Source organism: Pogona vitticeps, chromosome 5, assembly GCF_051106095.1.
Source record: "Pogona vitticeps strain Pit_001003342236 chromosome 5, PviZW2.1, whole genome shotgun sequence".
NCBI classification, from domain to species: Eukaryota; Metazoa; Chordata; class Lepidosauria; order Squamata; family Agamidae; genus Pogona; species Pogona vitticeps.
Window position 1 is genome coordinate 150,105,753 of NC_135787.1, and position 19,334 is coordinate 150,125,086.

General features: G+C 38.2%; 2 protein-coding genes across 5 annotated transcripts in view; both read left to right on the forward strand.

Moving 5' to 3' along the window:
- The window catches only part of OTOGL (otogelin like), a 102,394-nt gene extending 99,932 nt beyond the window's left edge, over positions 1–2,462 (forward strand). The window contains exon 57 of the mRNA XM_078376806.1: positions 1,560–2,462. Coding sequence (XP_078232932.1) covers positions 1,560–1,760 — 201 coding nt within the window. The 3' untranslated portion in view covers positions 1,761–2,462. The remainder of the gene's footprint in view (positions 1–1,559) is intronic.
- An 839-nt stretch (positions 2,463–3,301) lies between these two features.
- Positions 3,302–19,334, forward strand: part of PTPRQ (protein tyrosine phosphatase receptor type Q) — a 149,786-nt gene continuing 133,753 nt past the window's right edge. For all 4 annotated transcript variants that reach the window (XR_013537098.1, XM_078376942.1, XM_078376943.1 and 1 more), the window contains exons 1-9: positions 3,302–3,357; positions 6,866–6,983; positions 8,080–8,217; positions 8,821–8,956; positions 12,291–12,542; positions 14,736–14,953; positions 16,901–17,087; positions 17,201–17,485; positions 18,954–19,238. Coding sequence is in view for 3 of the 4 variants with exons in the window: in XM_078376942.1 (XP_078233068.1) it covers positions 6,936–6,983; positions 8,080–8,217; positions 8,821–8,956; positions 12,291–12,542; positions 14,736–14,953; positions 16,901–17,087; positions 17,201–17,485; positions 18,954–19,238 (1,549 nt within the window). In the remaining variant the exon portion in view is untranslated. The remainder of the gene's footprint in view (positions 3,358–6,865; positions 6,984–8,079; positions 8,218–8,820; positions 8,957–12,290; positions 12,543–14,735; positions 14,954–16,900; positions 17,088–17,200; positions 17,486–18,953; positions 19,239–19,334) is intronic.

The window sequence follows — 19,334 nt, forward strand, 5'->3', positions numbered from 1 at the left end:
TAGAACAACTGTCAGATGGATACACCGTTGGTTATAGAATCGTACTCAGAGAGTGCTTGTCAACGGCTCCTTCTCAAACTGGAAGTGGGGTATCACAAGACTCAATCTTGGTTCCAATGCTGTTCAACATTTTTATTAATGACTTGGGTGAAGGAGTTGCAGGGAATGTTTATCAAATCTACAGGTGACACAAAATTGAGTGGAATAGCTAATACCTTGGAAGACAGGAAGAAAATTCGCCACCCAGAAGCCACTGGTAATGGTGCGGCTAAAAATACTGTAAATAAATAAATAAATAAATAAATAAATAAATAAATAAATAAATAAATAAATAAATAAATAAACAATTCAAAAAGATCTTGATAGGCTTGAGCACTGGGCTGAAAACAACAGAGTGAAATTTAACAGGGATAAGTGCAAAGTTCTACATCTGGGGAAAAACAAATACAGTTACAAGATAGCTTAGTAATACTAAGAGTGAGAAGGATATTGGATTTATTTATTTATTTATTTATTTATTTATTTATTTATTTATTTATTTATTTATTTATTTATATTGGATTTCTATCCCACCCATCTAGACCAAAGGTCTACTCTGGGTGGTTTACAAATTTAAAAACAATAAAACCAAAAACATATAGGTCCAAATTGGCAAAGTATAAGAAATTAAGATATGGCAGGAGGGAAAGCCTGCCCAAATAGCCAGGTTTTAAGTTTATTCCTGAAAACACCCAGAGAGGGAGCTGAATATAGATCATAAGCTCAATATGAGCCTACAGTGTGATATGGCTGCAAAAAAGGGCCGATGCTATTTTAGGTTGCATTAACAGAACTTTAATCTCTGAATCCTGTGAGGCACTAGTCCCCTTCTATTCTGCACTAGTTAGGCCTCATCTCAAGTACTGAATCCAGTTCTGGACACTACACTTTAAGAAAGATGCCAACGAACTGAAAGAAGATCGGAGGAGGGAAACAAAGCATCAAGTTTTAGTGATGAATCGAATATTTGTCACTAAAACACAATCAACTGATTGTCAGGACTTTGACAAGCAGGCTAACTGTGGAAACGGAACCCGGGGTTTGCCTTCCTGTAGTCAGCCTGTTTGTCATTGTCCCGTCAATCATCAGGACATTGACAAGCAGGCTGACTGTAGGAAGGCAAACCCTGTTTCTGTTCCTGCAGCTAGCCTGCACAAAGGGACAAATAAAAATGGGTAAATATTCATCCGTATTTGTCGGGATCTCTGGACCTGATGAATACGAAGGGATGAATATCCCATGAATCAGCGATATTTCATTAATATTGTGATTCATTTTTTTATTCGTCCCCATGTCTAGTGGTGAGCTTTCCAACACTAGAGGCATTCAGGAGAAAATCAGACAACCAGATCTGCTTTGATCTGGATTCCTGCATTGAGCAGGAGGTTGGACTCGATGGCTTTATAGGCCCCTTCCAACTCAATTATTCTATGATTCCGTGATTCTATATATACTTTTAAAACTGAGCTTGAATGATTAAACCTGATTAATGAGACTATTTCTTTTCTTGTCCCTAACAGATTGATGTGGCTTCTTGTGAAGGAAAATGTCCCTCTGCCACAATTTTTAATGTCAACATTGATAGCCATTTGAGATTCTGTAAATGCTGTCGTGAAAACAGAGTGCAGAATCTAACGGTGCCACTCTACTGCTCAGGAAATGGCACTGAAATTATCTATGTGATCCAGGAGCCTATAGACTGTTCATGTCAATGGAATTAAGAACTTTATGGATATTATGGATATGGAATTTCATGGATATTATGGATATTGTTATTAAAACAGGATTATATTTTATTATTGCTTTTGGATTTAATAAATATCCTACTAATATATATATATATTTGCCTATGTTTCAGATGCATTTAAAAATAGATTGTATCCACTCTTTGAACAGTACAGAAAAATGTATATGTTGTCGTATATACAACTGTTATGATTGCTGTATTTATTACAATTACAACAATCTGTTTATGTACAATTCATGAATTAATTAAGTTAATGATAAAGAAATATTAATGACATATGCCTTGCTCCAGAATTACTGCAACCAGAAACCTTTTGCTACTTATTAGATATTTAATTCGCATCACAATTTACATGCTTAAAAATGAAATCTATTGTGCAATGTAACATTTTACTTACCACCTTTAAAATTTGTGGTACACTAATATTTTTTTGTTTTGTTTTGATATTATTTTACATTCACAGATTTTTACAGTACAGCCATTTGTATTTTATATATTTCAATAGAATTAAAAGATGCAAAATGCTATGAATTTATGTATACAGTACTTCTGTTCAAAAGGAAATGCATCTTTACTTTGGTGGGAGGAGTTTATGCTTCAAATGATTTTGTAATATTCTACCACAGTTCTGATGAAAATTATATTGTTATAAACAATAAACATAATTTTAATCAGACAGTTGTAATATTTGAAGGAATAATTAAGAGAAATCCACGGTGGTTAACAACATCAAGACACATCTGATGCTTCTGGAGGAGTATGTATAGTAAAAAGATCCAATAACTTCCTCAGGTAATAAATTTTAATAGAATTATTGGTGTTTATGTGAGAAATTGTTTTACATGAGAACTATAAGCAAGCAATTCCCTCACAAAAGATTAGCACAGTCAGTGGTATTAAAAACTGGATAATTTACATACACTGATGAAACTGTGGATATCTAAGATATTCAAAATACTCATAAAGTCTGAAACATTTTTCCTGGTGAAAAATGGCTTCAAAAGCGGTATGAAAGGGCTTGAACCTTTATTCATTGGGAACTTTTACATTCCAAATCACTTTCCAAACAATATTTTCCTGATGGAGTCCAAAGCATTTGTTAGTTTCTGTTTTCTGGGAAAATCAGAAGGTAACTTGGAAAAGAAAAGTGGCTGGCACAGAAAAAGTCAAGTATCCCCTTCCCCTCTGTCACTTTTTGAAGCAAAATGGGATCTTCCCAATGCCCCCTTTTTCCTGTGGAGAAATATCAGGCTGAGTTACATGACACGTGTGTAACATATAGTTCATCTCTTGACTTTGTAATTAAGCTCCAAACAACATTCATTAAAATGGTTTATTAAATGGAAAACAAAAAAATATTTTCATTTAGGGAGTATCCACTTAATTAAAATACTGTATGTCATACCCAAGCAGAACTAAGTTGATGTGTTTTTAAAAGAGCATTTCTGCTGATTACTCAAGACTGGTCAGTTTATAAAACCTTATTACACAGGCAACAGGTGCAAACTTGTGTTGGCAAAAGATAGAGTCTGCATTCAACCTGGGATTTTTTCCCCAAATGGCCAGTAAATGTGAGTATCATGTACATTTTTACCTCTGTGTGCAGCCTTAACATGATGTTCTTCCTCAGGTAGTAGAAGGAGAAGAAGAAAAACAGTCTCCCAAATCTGAGAACAATTTCATTGATGGTTGGTGAGAATTTAAGAAAGAAAAGCTTTGCAACTGTTCATCTTTCATTAGTAGTATAAGCAAACAAATGGGGATATTTATGCTCTGAAATGGGAGAAGGCAAATTATGGCCCTCTAAATGCCACTGTATTGCAATTGCCGTTTCTACTAGTTGTCTCCAGTATTTAGGATAAAGTCTACCTCTGCTAGAAATTTTTCAAAATAGGATATGGGAAGATGCATTTCGTTGCAATGTTGATAAGGTATATTACAGATTATTCTTCAGTTCCATACCTAATAATAATGACGTGCCATCAAATCAGTTCCACTTTATGGAGGCCTTTTCCTGGGTTTTCTAGATATAAAAGTATTCAGAAGTGGTCTAACATTCCCTTCTTCCAGAAGTTATCTAGGACAATGTAGCCTGTCCAAGGTAACATAGGCCAACTCTTCTACTGGGAGTCACCGTGTAGAACTCAGCTCCCAGCCCCTGGCTCCCTATCTCAAAAACAGAAAATCATCCCCATCAATGCAAATACAATATACTCACAGCACAAGAGTTCTTCTATTTCAATGTGATGCAAAAACAGGTTACAGTTGATAATTCAACTGTATTTGAACTTTATTACCTTCAAAAGTCAGAGCAGAAAAACATATTTCACCATTCATTTCCAAAATTGAATAATTTTAGGTATTAGAATACAAGATCTATCCCAGTTGATTATGTTTGTTTCTGTGATTTGGGTGGTATTCCCTTCTTTTTTTTGGAGGCTTGTTAGTGGTACTTTACAGGTTTTGAGCAGACTGGTAGTGGGTGACTTTTCTCCTTTCTTAGCTGCCCAGCATATACATTTATATACGTATTTCACTCTTCTGTGCGGTAACGCTTAGTTTTGCAGAGATTTGCCAGTAACTTTACTTTGACCAGGTTGAGGGGAGGAAAGCTGATTGCTTAGAAATTAGGGCAGAGGTGTTTTCTCTGTGTTAATGGCTTTACGGGTTAGTCTAATTTTAAGCGCAACAACTTGTACTTCAGAACGGCAATTTAATTCAAATGCATTTTTAAAGAAAGGGACTGGTATCGTCCTAAATGCCGACTTCAGAACTCATAAAGTCTGCTTCTTCCCTGGGCGGAGATGAGAATCTCTCTTCCTCCCCGTCTCCCCCGGTGTGAGTGGGGGATGTGAAGGGCTCCCGTTTTAATTCTTGAAGTCAAGAAAACCACCCTTGGCTGAGCTCTCCTTTCCTCTCGTCAGCTCAATCCCCTGGTTTCTATGGAAACTTCCCCTCAGCCGCCCACACAAGGGAAAAGGGCAACAAGGGACCAGGAGTAATTACATATGGGGCTGTCAGGGCAGAAGGGGAAACAGCCGCGGCCACAGGGAAGACGGAAGCCCAGAGAAAGGCGGGCTTCTCTTCCCTGAAAGACCAGCAGGTGGGTGCTGCCAGCGGCTGAGTGCAGAGGGCTCTTGTTGCGCCAGGAGAAACAGCAACGGGGGGCAGCCTTTTGATAATTGGCGCGCTCCCGCTTTGGTTGCATCTTGGCACCGCGCGAAGATTTGAAAGGGAAGCCGGGCTGTTGCGGGGCGCTTTGGAGCTCCTTGAGGAGACCCTAACCCCCCCCCCAAAAGAGAGAAGGCAATTGCTCGCGCGCCTTGAGTAGCTTTGCTCCCCCTCCTTTTCTGGGGGGGGGAGAAACAATCCCCAAAACGTGTGTGCAAAAGGCGCTGGGCAACAGATGATGCTAAACAAGATGCCTTCTCCAATACCTCTGAAGAGCAGCCGCTCAAGGTGGCTTTTTGTTAGCGTTTTATGTGCCTTACTTTAATATTAAAGTACTTTAATATGCATAAGGGATGTGGTGGCGCTGGGGGGGGGGGGTTTAAACCGCAGAAGCCTCTGTGCTGCAAGGTCAGAAGACCAGCAGTCATAAGATCGAATCCAGCTGCGGACGTTTGTCCCAGCTCCTGCCACCCTAGCCGTTCGAAAGCATGAAAAATGCGAGTAGATAAATAGGTACCACCAAGGTGGGAAGGTAACAGCTTTCCGTGTCTAGTTGCGCTGGCCACATGACCACGGAAACTGTCTATGGACAAACGCTGGCTCTATGGCTTGGAAATGGGGATGAGCACCTCGCCCTAGAGTCAGACATGACTGGACTAAATGTCGAGGGGAAACTTTACCTTATTTTAATATGCAATATTCACACCTGTTGTTAGATCTTGACTGACAGTTGGGCATGAATAATGGAGGGATCTTGTGACAACGTAAAGGCAACTTTATTTTAGCATGAGCTTCTAAAAGCAAAAGCCTACTGCGTTATCCAATGCATTAATATGCATGGCTGTACCATTCCCTCTCACTTGCCTGTGGTTCCATATTAGTTAATTGGTTTGTAGTTTGAAAAACCCACCAAAGGAAATGATTTCTAGAGTGCAATTAGAGTGTGTCTCTTTTGTGGCATTCTAGATGTGGCTTCCAAATTATAGGAATAGATTTCATGTAATGCTTCATATGTCATAAATTCTTCAGCAGGGCATGATGCTAGGTCCTCATCCAGGCAGGGTCTTGTTAATACTGTGGGACTGGCATGTTTGGAAATGTGGAAATGATTTATATGTCATGGGCATATGCAGACCTTTTGTGGAGTTATCTGTAAAACATTTTTAGAGGCTTTCCATAATGCATGGGTGGAAAAAAAGAGTGTGATTTGAAAAGTCCTGGATTTTAAAAAGCACTTCTGAAAATGTATAAGTGCTGTACAAAAGTTTTAGCATCATTTATTTGCCAACCAAAAATGGTCTTAGACCATCTGCATTTCTCCCACCGTAATAAAAGGAAGCAATTCTCAATCTCAGAAGAGAAATGTAAATGTGAATGTTACATGTGAAGTCTTCTCCTATAGGCTTGGACTAAATAATAATGACAATTTTGCTCTTTTTAGAAGTAGACATTAACATTTTCTTCCTACTTTATAATTTTAGATGCAGAGGTGAGTTGAGGGGGCCCTCCTATAAAAAACAATTGTTAAAATGAGCAGAAGCCACCAGCTACAGTATACATGATCCCTCCTCACAGTATTATTTTAGGGATTACAGACAATTCAGCAGTAGATTGTAGGTAGATTGCCATGTGCATCAATTGAAAACAATAGGCCAAATAAACATACACAAACTGTCTTGGTTTTATATGTCATTTGAGTATATTAATGATGTGAACAAACTAGTCCTGAACATATTTATTACCTATTCAGGACATTTCGTAATATCTACAAGAAATGCCTGAACTGAAGATTGAACATACATAAGTATTTCTCAGGTAATCACAGCTTGAAAATATTTTGCAATATAAATGAAAGAAGTAGATATAGTTTTATTGATTTTTTTCATATCTTATTCTTCTTTTTAAAAGTATGAATTACAATTTAACTGAAAAGATCTTGACTCATACCGAAATCTAGGAGTCAGTGCAATCGCATACTATGGATGAAGGAGTATGGCTGCTGGTTATAATGCAGTACATAATTCAGGTAAGAAGAATATCCTCTTTTTCAGCTATATCTAGTAATATTTATTAGGCATTTTTAAAATGATCTTTTTCTTTTACATTACCAGAATATATTGTCATTTTTAGTATCTGTCATTTATAATATTTTCAGTGTCCTAATAATACTGGACATTAGCTGGTCAAAATTCTGTTCCATCAATTATGTTTATGTAAAGATGATGAAATCACCAGCAGGTAATAGTTTTCAGTAATTAAAAATCCCCACTGATGCAGTGGACTTGCTCTCATTGCAACTTACTACTGGATTTCAGCCTTTTTCTCCAGTGTGTTGTTACTATAGTATCACTTTGTAAATAAATAAAAAAAGCTGTTAGGAGAGGTATAATCAGGATTAGAGATGGGGGCGACTCACCATTTTGGCAAGTCATTCTGCTTCGTGAGTTTTGACGACTCATGAAGCATAAAGCTGTCCCCATGAATCGATGAAGCATAGATTTATTTGTCGATTTGCGAGGGGTTACTAAAAATACTTGCCCCCCTGCTCCCCGTGCCTCCGACGCCCCCACCATAATCGCCACAGCTGCCATCACCACCATCTCCAGCTGGCCTCTACAGCCACGGCCTGTAGGGTTGGACACTGGGTTGGGAATCTGCAGCTGCCATCTTTGCAAAGGGCAGCCTGGTCTCCCTTAAGGCCTCCTAGAACACTGGTTCTCAACCTTGGCTTACTCAGGAGTTGTGGACTGCAACTTCCAGAAGCCTTCACCACCAACTGTGCTGGCTGGGGTTTCTGGGAGTTGCAGTTCAAAAACATCCGAGTAACAAAGGTTGGGAACCTAGGTCCTAGAACATGCAAACAGAATGCTAGAAGTTTTCTGCAGGGCTTTTTTATTTATTTATTTATTTATTTATTTATTTTTACTATACCAGCATTTATCAGACGTGTGTGAATGTTTTCTCAAAACAGATTATGTTCTTTCAGGCTGCCTTTGTTTACATCATTTGTGTCTATACAACATGTGCTAATTGACTCACATGAACACTATTAGTTATTTTATAGTATTTTCACAATATATTGTTTGACCTTATTTGACACATACTGCATCTTTACATTGCAGGCATCCTGTGGTCTGAAGTGTGATCAAGTAAAGAAACCTTCTAGGAAAGTTTTGTTGGAATGGCCAGAATTTCCAAAAGAAAAACATCCAGATGTTTACATTGTAACATATCACTCTATAGATGATTTTGTTCAAAAAGTATGCTGTATACTTCATGCTTTTATTCTTTCAGCAATTAGTTTGATTCTAGGTTTTTGGTTAAAAAGCATTCATTGTATAAGAAGTGATAAAGTAGAAGCGAATGCCTTGAATGTCCAAAGAAATTTTAGAATAAATGGTTTTATCTTTCAAAAGAAAATGTTTACTAATCATTGTAGTTCTGTGGTTGGAAAATCAGTAACCAGTATTCCAAATGAGCCACGTTTCTGAAATAGCCAAGTTTCTGAAATTTCTTGGTTGCAATAATACTTCAAATAACTATTATTTGCTGTTTTTCTGGGAGTTCTGCTCATCTGTTCTGGATGAGCCACCTAACTGGCAAATATCAGGTTCAAGAATGAATGCATCTTTTGGATGGAAGAGTCTGTAGGGATTAAAGATTACTGGTTCTAGGAATCCAGAGCATCGTGGTGAATATCATGGTGAATGCACTCACTATCCTATTGAAAGCATCAATTCTTAGTCTTTAATCCAACATAACTTACTCCTTAGTAAAGTATGCTTTGGATTGCCAGTTACCACATCTGATACAGTGCTATACTAAATTTTAAAATGACATTTTAAAAACCTTTTAATTTGTAGAATATGAAAAGCGTTTTTACGATTCAAGTGAAAGCACAAAATGTTACAATTATGCTTGAGGAGGAGAAGGAATATAATGTGATAGTGCAGTCATTAAGGAATGGGAAAGTTCTACATGCAAAATCATTCAAGACACGTATGTATTACAATTCACAGTCTATTTCTATTATCCTGATGTATCAGAGGTGTAGAAAAGATGAAAAAGTATTTGATATGAGAATATTGCTTTTTCATAATCAGTGTGATGTTGTAAATGAACGTTGCACCCATAGTGTTGTTTCAATTGTGTGATGTCCTTTCATGTAATTTATTTCATATTCTCATTGCTGAATGCATACTTCAAAACAGATTATTGTCACAATAATTACTCAAGCATGGTTATACATGGCTTCCTTATAATTACAATCAGATAACCTCAGCGCACAGAAGCCAGAGCTCACCAAGTCAAACCTTCAGGACTTTCGGAGTAGTAGGGATTATGACATCATCTGCTACCCCAACCCTAGATTTCTCACTGAGCTTAACTACTGTCTTCACAGGAGCAAAAAGAGAAGCTGCTATTTACCAGAAGCAATATATTCCTGCATGCGCTTCTTTCCCCTTCACGAATTGATGCCTTGTCATGGTGAAGGGGCTTGAGTAGTTCAGAGAAGCTACGGGCTATGCTGTGCAGGGACACACAAGACAGACAGGTCATAGTGGAGAGTTCTGACTAAACATGATCCACCTGGAGCAGGAACTGGCAAGCCACTCCAGTATCTTTGTCAATAAAACTCCATGAATAGAAACAAAAGGGTAAAGGGTATGATGCTGGAAGATGAGCCCCTCATGTCGGAAGGCGTCCAACATGCTACTGAGGAAGAGCGGAGGACAAGTACAAGTAGCTCCAGAGCTAATGAAGTGGTTGGGCCAAAGCCTAAAGGACACTCAGCTGCAGACATGCCTAGAAGCGAAAGGAAAGTCCGATGCTGCAAAGAAAAATACTGCATAGGAACCTGGAATATAAAATCTGTGAACCTTGGTAAGCTGGATGTGGTGAAACTGGAGATGGCAAGAATAAACATTGACATCCTGGGCGTCAGTGAACTAAAATGGACGGGAATGGGCGAATTCACTTCAGATGATTATCATATCTACTATTGTAGGCAAGAATCCTGGAGAAGAAATGGAGTAGCCCTCATAGTCAACAAAAGAGTGGGAAAAGCTGTACTAGAATACAATCTCAAAAATGATAGAATGATTTCAATACGAATCCAAGGCAGACAATTCAACATCACAGTAATCCAACTTTATGCACCAACCACCAATGCTGAGGAGACTGAAACTGACCAAATCCCTTATGAATACACAGTGGAAGTGAAGAACAGATTTAAGGAACTCAATTTGGGGGACAGAGCACCAGAAGAACTATGGGTGGAGGCTCATAATATTGTACAAGAGACAGCAACAAAAACCATCCCAAAGAAAATGAAATGCAAGAAAGCAAAGTGAGGAGGAATGAAAGAACCTCTTAATGAGGGTGAAAGAGGAGAGTGCAAAAAGTGTCTGTGTTTTTTTCTTAAATGGGCAACAAAGGGTGCAACTACACTGACATATAATGTGGGAAATACAATGAGATTGGGACAATCTAATTTGCACTTTTTCCATTGACCACATGATATAAAAGCCACGAATCAGACTTCAATCCCCATCTCCAATCCATAGTTTCTTTCCTCTGCTTTTGGGCTTTTACTTTTTGTCGGTAGATCCATTTGCATCAGTTCAGGCATTGCAGTTACTTGATCTGATGCAGAAAAGTGTGCACAGATGCTGGTGGTTGGTGTGATGGTGCAGAAGCTGTGGGGGGCAGTATTAAAACACCGGGAGGACTGGATCCTTGCAAATAATGCCATATTTTAAAAGGCCTCTTGCCAATACTGATGCATTACAGTACATACAGACATGCCCAAAAAAGAGAGAAAGAGAATGAGAGGAACAGATTCCAACTTGGGCCTTGTTGACAGCTTATTAAAATAGCTATAGCTGTGCCTCCTGCAAACAAGAAGGGCAACGGGATTGCTACGTTGAATGAATGAATACTTTATTACAGTCAAAGACCAGTAAAACCACATCAATATAAAATAGATACATATAATTATAGTTTGGTAAAATCAGTCAGGGTAATAAAATTCCATTAAAACATGATAAAACAACCCCTTCTTTCCAGTTAATAACATCATGTATCCTTAATATAAGAAAATCTCAGACGGAGTTATATTAAAAATATATCCATCTAAAATCACCTACCCAAATATTTGATTACGAATAAACATTGCTGCTGCACAGAATTTGGCCACTTGTCTCGTAGTATAAGGGGTATTGTCAGAGAGTAGCAGCTGGACATAATCCTCCTCTGATCTCCCGGGAGATTTACAGATAGTAGGTGATATAAACTCTATACGAAGATCCCGATAACAAGTACAGAAAAGGAGAACGTGACCAACTGATTCAACTTTATCCAAAAGGATTGCTCTGTTAAGAAGCTGCAAACAAGGCTGATTTGTCAATTTCTCCCTTTAGCCTTGTGTGCCCAGTTAATGCTAATTTACCTTGGGAAACCTGACTTCTCAGGTGTGACATCACAGCAGGTCAATTCACATTTTTCTTGTTGTGTAGTTACACCCTGAGCCGTGAGATTTACAAAAACAAACCAACAAACCACCTTGCACCCCATCCAGCTGCTTGCATTTTGGATTCTTCTTACAGGGGAGCTGGCTATGTGAGTTGTCGTGATGAACTTTGGCACTTCTAAATTCAGTGGAATGAAGTACCCTTTCCTATTTGTGCTCTGTGTAGCTCCGGTGGATTATTTCATCTCTGTGTGTATGTGTTTATATATACAGTCATGTGAAAAAGAAAGCACAACCCTCTCTGAATTCTATGGTGTCATGTATCAGGACATTAAAAAATACATCTGGTCCTTAGCAGGTCTGAAAATTAGGTAAATACAATTTCAGATGAAAACCAACACATGACAAGCCAAAATGGAGAAGCCATGTGTGAAAAACTAAGTACAACATAAGATTGAATAACTTGTAGAGCCACCTTTAGCAGAAATAATTTGAAGTACAGTAATCATTTTCCATATTGGCCCACTCTTCTTTACTGTGTTGCTTCAATTTGTTGAGGATTGTGGGCATTTGTTTATGCACATATATTGTAAGGTCCTGCTACAGCATTTCAATTGGGTTGAGGTATGGACTTTTGACTGGGCCATTGCAACACCTTGATTCTTTTCTTCTTCAGCCCTTCTGTTGTGGATTTGCTGTATGCTTGGGATCACTGTCCTGTTGCATGACCCAGTTTCAGCGTGAATTTGCTTGGACATCCACTCTTGGGAAGGTTGGAAACGGTCTTGAATGTTTTCTACTTGTGAATCATCTTCCTCACGGTAGAATAATGGACTTTGATTTTCCTATGTATCTTTACAGGTGGAATTTCAGACCACAGTGTCAAAACGCTCACAACAAGCACTAGTGTGTTGTTTAAGTGGGGCATACTGGCTGATGATTTTTCTGTTGAAGTTTCACATAATAATATTTCTCAGCTGGTTAAACATGAAGTCTTCTATGAGTGGACTGATCTGACACCTGCAACTCTGCTCACTTTTACTCTTAAATTCAGACAACTTCATCTGGATTTTTTAAATGTGTCTCAGACTCTGGAGGTTCAGACAGAAACAGGTATGCATTCTAGTTTCTTGTAGTTGTTGGGGGGGGGGGTCGGAGAGTGTTTAGTATTGTTCTGCATTTAGGCAGAACTTGCGCATGATTTGGGGAGCACCTGGAACTCCATATAACCTGTTCTGAGTTTCTATGAACAAAAATGGAATACAGAAACAACCAGTGAAACTTGGAGTGAAACCAGGTTCATCTCACTGCATCAGTTATAATGTTTTTCTAATAAATCTTACCAAGAAGTTCCCCTGAGACAGATTGAGCTCCCAGGCTTATGTTATTTAGTGAGCTGCAAAGACCTGTAACTGCAGTAGCCTGTGACCTTTAATTTAAAATGTTTCCCTCACTGCAACTTGGCAAGACATTATGAAGAATCATATGCACTTTCTGTGCTCTTCTTTATGGATTCTTGGGTCTGGTGCTACACCAAGTTTATTCACTGGAGTGGTATAATTCTGATATATTTATTATCCTACTGAAGTGTCATCATATATTGTTGCTTTGTTTACTTTTTACGTTCTTGAAAACTCCCTTAAAATTAGTTGCAGAATGTCACCTTCTCACCTGAAACTCACCTAAATGGGAAGAAGTATTTTGTTGTTGTTGTTTAGTCGTTTAGTTGTGTCCTACTCTTCGTGACCCCATGGACCAGACCACGCCAGGCCCTCCTGTCTCCCACTGCCTCCCGGAGTTTGGTCAAAGTCATGTTGGTAGCTTTGATGACATTGTCCAACCATCTCGTCCTCTGTTATCCTCCTCTTGCCCTCACACTTTCCCAACATCAGGGGCTTTTCTAAGGAATCTTCTCATGAGATGGCTAAAGTGCTGGAGCCTCAGCTTCAGGATCTGTCCTTCCAGTGAGCACTCAGGGTTGATTTCCTTTAAAATGGATAAGTTTGTTCTCTTTGCAGTCCAGGGGACTCTCAGGATCCTCCTCCAGCACCACAATTCAAAGGCATAAATTCTTCAGCGGTCAGCTTTCTTTATGGTCCAGCTCTTGCTTTTCAATGAGAATACCATTGATTCTCTTGTAGGACAGGTACAATTTCCTATGGTGATGTTAAGGGCAGATGGCTCAGAAAGCAAGGAGTGAACAAGATGCTATAGTAAAGGTCTTAGGATATGATGGTCATACCCATCTAGCTAATTTCTGAGAATACGCAGTGACTGACACAAAGATTGTATTGACAGGCACAAAGACTTGGAACACACAGGTTGCAAGTGACTGTGTTGTCTGTTTCAGAAAAGTAATCGCTCATAGAATACTATGGCTTCAATCCTACTGTGAGTTAATGTAACAAAGTTAATTGAAGAAAAGCTTCCCTTCCTTCCCCCCACCATTGCTCCATTTCTAAATCCCTTCCCCATACATACAAAAGCCTTTTGGAGGCTACAAGTAACTGTAGTATTTTTTTTTTCATGTGTGGTCAAATCAGTTGTGATTTATAGCTACTATTTCAGGGTTTTTGAGATAGAGAGAATACTCAGAAGTAGGTTTGAACTCCCTTTTTCTGGTGTCATTCCTGGGACTGTGCAGCTTGCCCAGGGCCACACAGGCTGGCTGTAATTGTAGGCCCAGTGGGAAAACATACTTCCAACCTCTGGCTCTGCAGACTATCTAACTAAACCACTGAGCTATCCAGACAGCTAACTGTACTACTGAGGAAGGAAAAGGATACCTTTCTCCCATGCACTTCTTAAATTAACTCATCTACAATTTTTTTAAAAGAGTTAGTAGCTACAAGTAATCAACACAAGTATGAACTTCTGTGGGAATACCATGTTACTGCATCTTGTCTGAAGAAAAGTTTCAGGATCATGCTGTAGGAAACTGTGATGGGTACATTTATTTTCATGAAGTTAAGGGAGGAGAAATTTATTTTTTATCTTATATGAAAACATGGATTTGTTAAGTTGCAAGAGATTGATTATGGCAATTCTGTATATGTACTGAAAGATTGTTTTGTAATTGATACAATTTCTAAAGAAAGAGCCATGTTAGTCTGTCCCAGAATGTAGGCAAAAGCAGAGGAGAAAAAGGGGGAACATGGAAAATACTGTAGCACTTCAAAGGCTAACATGCTGGAAAAAATCTGTTGTTTTTTAAATGGTACAATATTGTGCCTTTTCTTTCTTTTCTCCTTCCTTTTCTTTTTGCCAAAATGATTAGAATTTATGGAATTTAATGTCCACCTTAAGGTTTCTGCTCTGATGGCTGGACAGCTTTCAAACAGAACTGCTACAAAGTAAGTCAAGAAAGTAAACCATGGAGTGTGGCTCAGCAAAACTGTGGATTATTTTCTAATGGAGCACATCTTGTGGATATACGAAATAAAGAAGAGCATACATTTTTGATATCTTATCTGCAGTCATTCAGTCAAGTAATCATGTTGTGGACAGGTCTTAATGACATCAAGGTCAGTATGTTATACCTAAACTAACTTTTTGTCTGTGGACCTGGAAGATTTGAGTTCACAGTTGCCTCTGGCGTAGATTTGCCATGTTACCTATCCATAAAATGGAATAATAATGTCTTCCCTTCACAGGATAGCATGAAGTTTAATAAGTTTGTAAAAGTGAACATCCCAGTATAAAAAAGTGTATTTTATTATTCTTATCTAGGACCACAATAAATGTCATGGTGCTAATGATAATTATGATCAAGCATATGTTAAATTTTATATTTATAACAGTAATAACTTCCCCCAAAGTAATTTAGCATCCAGTATTACCGTATTTTCCGTGTATAAGACCCCGCAATGTATAAGACGACCCCCAATTTTGACCCTTGCAGCGGGTGGAGGTGGAGGCAAAGCAGCAGCTGCGCTCAGCTGTCCCTCGTGGCTGCTCATTGTCTGCAGCTGCAGCAGCCTGGTTGCCTCCTCCAGTACCACTGCTGGGGCTCAGCTCAAGCTCATGACGACGCATTGTCCCCTCCACCGCCACCTACGGCTGCTGCTTTGGCATACTTCCGTGTATAAGACAACACTCAATGTTTGCAATAACTATTTTAGGAAAAGTATTGTCTTATACATGGAAAAATACAGTATATGATTCTGTTAATTGTAGGGCAAGGACTATACCCATTGTCTTATACGTTCTTATCAAACAATTTTTTTTTGTATCTTCAGTTCTGGCTTTATATTCTGAAAATTTCCAGCATTTTCCAAAAAAAATCCTATTTGTTTCGGGTTTACCTAATAGAGATGCAGTGTAAGTATTGATAACAATGAGCCTCATGCCATGAAATACTAGCTGGGCATTTCTTCCAATGGAAGTGAGTGAACCATCTTATCCAAAGCTCTGCTGGACTCACCCTGGCAGAGCACAAGGGAACACGGTTCTCCTCTCCTCTCCTCTCCCCTCCTCTCTTGTCTTTTTAGAGATAAAGGGCAGTGGCATATATGGGGAGATTGGCTATAGCCAGCTCTGGAACTGTGGTAGTTCTTCCTCCATCATCTATTGTGTTGAGGGGTCATGACGAGAGCCAAGGAAGGCTTCATGTATGTGCAGCCACTTCTGGAATGCATAGAGGACTTTTCTAGAACACCCTTTTGTATCTTCTCTTACAAGAGTTCCTGGGCTGGGAAATCATCATATGAAGAGTTCTCTGTAGCCTCAAAATGTTTTGCTTGATGAGGAGATGAAATATGTGATGGTACAGTCACTAAGGAATGAGAACCTACATGGAGAAAGCTTGAGAAGTCAGATCTCCTAAAACGGTGAACTTCTCCCTTTGCCTCTAGAAGGAAATAATGTAAAAATCCTATTTTAAAAGTTAAATAGCTAGGAGTCAAAATAGGCATCTATCATGGTATGATGAATTTCAGATGGTCCATCAAAGCATGTGCCATAATAAAATTTGTTTGTTTCTATGGTGTCACATGTCTCTGTTATTATTTTTTAAGAGGCTAGCCCACCTTGTGATCCCTAACACTTTTATGGTATACAGGTTAGTATCCTATTGGTGTTTAGGCAAGAGTTGTGTAAGTTGCTGCAACTAATTACAGCCTCTGGGGTGCATCTCAGTTGTATGAGTGAGCAGGCACAAGACTTGCCTCGGCACTTCATCAAATAACTGTAATTAGACATGATGAGTTACTCAGACCTTACACAAACACCAACAGGATTCTGGCCATCTGTTTTTTGTTTTATCTTTTGGGAGCAAATTTTTTTGGTGGTAAAATACTGCTTTTAAAGTAATAGTATATATAATGAAAGGACAGATTTTCAACAGCAGATGAAGTAATGACGAAATTGCTTGAAAAGCACATAGTTCTAAATGTGTCATATAGATTATAGAAAATTCATTAGTATAACAATAAAAATTTAAAAATAACTTGCAATCGCTTTGATTCTTTCAGGAAGAAGGGCGTTTTTCTTGGACAGATGGCTCTCCGTATCTGGAAACATCTAAGCTCTCTTCTCTGTTGATGATACCTGAAAATGAGACTGATTGTTATACTTTACAGAGAAATCCAGTCGGTCCAGATTATTTCTTTATGGGCTTTTTCTGCTATATTCCATTGCCATACATTTGCAAATACGAATGTAATTATTTATTGATTAAAAACATTTTTGTTAACTTCATTTTAGTAAAAATGTCTAAAATTGCCTATGTAGAATTGGCACTTGAATTGAAATATTTAAATTTTCCTTTTCAGTGCCTTCAGTTCCTGAAAACTTCACATTTAATGTGCAGGATATCAGCACTAACGAGGCAGCATTTTCTTGGAGTAGTTTGACCAGTTGGCTCAATTCAAGCTTTCAGCTCAGTGTTAAATATTATTTTGAACATTCAGTCCAATATATTGAAACTTTTACTTTGAATACAACACACACCAAAATTGTGCGGTTATGCCCAGGTCATTTCTATAAATTTTTATTGTCAGCAAGGAGTATTGAAGGATCACAAATTAGCTTGCATGCAGCCATCATGGTAGAAACAAGTAAGTTGCACTCTAATGAGATGTAAACCCTGCCTTTGCACATTTCATACATAAACTTTTTAGAAAAATATTGTCTTTTATTTCAGAGTGCTCTTTTGAAAACAGCAAAAATACATGTATTTATATGTATTTCCAAGGTATATTTTCCAGAACTGGCCACTAGAGAGAGGCAGAGACCATGCAATGTACTGTATAGCATTTCATACTTCCACATTTTTCAGCATCTGTAGAGGGGCTTTGGAACCAATCCCCCCACAGTTACTGTGGTATACTGTATTTGTTCTTGTGATCACATGCTAAGATTCAATGGCATGCCTCTGTATCCAAGGCTGGTGGAACGAGATCTCTTCTGTTTTCCTACTCTTATTCAAGTTCCCTATGGCACTGAATAACCTGTTCCAGAGGATTTGCAAGCCTGTTTTTAGAATGCACAGAGAGATGCAGGAGCAAGGAAGGACTGTTGATTCTGATGGAAGTAATAAGATCCAGCAGACATACACCATTGGATCCTGATTAGCATCATTATTCGGAACAGAGATATCATAGCTATGACCTGCTTACTGTTTTTTAATTCAGTTTACTTGTTTATTATTTCTAACCCCAGAGTAGGGTATTATCAGTTTAAGTAGCATTTCTGTGCACACATTTTAGTAAGCATAAATAAGTCTCCACAGTTAAGTCTGCTAAATATACATCAATAGCAAACACTAATGAATATCGTTAGCAATGAGAAGTGGTTTATTTTTAGGCAAGTCAAAAGCACTGAAGAAAAATGTCTGTATGGTTAAATTAATTCACATAACAACTTTAAATCATCCAACCCACCAGAGTATGATCATCTCAATAATCAGGAAGTAACACTGTTTAGTGGATAAAAATAAATTGTATAATAGTATCTCACCATTCTTTAAATCAACATATAGCTTTTACGCTTAAATATTTAAGTAGAATATTTGCAAAACAATAAAAAAATACAAGAGAGAAAATGGTGGGAAGAGAATTGTAACGTTGCCGTCCTGTGTTCTCTAACTGAATACAGTGCATTCCCAAAGATGTACCTTGCAAATTGTGGGATCCTCAGAAAGGATACGGGGTGTGGGATATTTGGACAGTGGGTTTGCAATGAGAAGACTGAATGCCCACAAGTCACCTCAAAGCAGCTTGTGCAAACAACTTGCTCAACAGACAAGCCATATGTGTCCTCTTTTTTGGTGATTTCCCCCTTTCAGTGTTGTGGTTCGGGAAATTACAGGGACTGAAATACAGTATTACATATTTCCTGCATTAGGTTAAGTTTTAATACTGCACAGAAAGGAATGAATTATTTGTAAATTAATTTATAGACAGTTCTGGTTTTTCTTATACCTTTCATTTAATAACCACTCTCTTCTGTTGTTTGTGTAATGGAATTTGTACCTTTAACTACTCATGGCAGAGTTGTATTTTCTCATTTTTTTTTCACCATTAGGACCATTACATGTACCCAGTGTAAAAGCAACACAGGTGACAGCATCAGAATTAGTTTTGCAGTGGGATTTTCCAACAAGCTCATGCAATGCATCTTTTCATCACTATCTTGCTAGCATTTTGGATAGCAAAACATCAACATGGGAAACCATCCGTTTTGGGAAAAGTAACACTTCAGCTGTAATTGCAAATATCAAATCATATCATCAATATCAGATACATCTTCAGAGTGTTTCTGAGAAAGGAGCTCTAAGCTGCTATGAGGATCCTATGCTAATAATAACAGGTAAATAATTTCTGTTGTGTAAACAGTATACACTAAGGCTGAAATCCTGTTACTTTGCTCATTAAGTCACAACTAGAGTAGGCCCAATGGAACTTA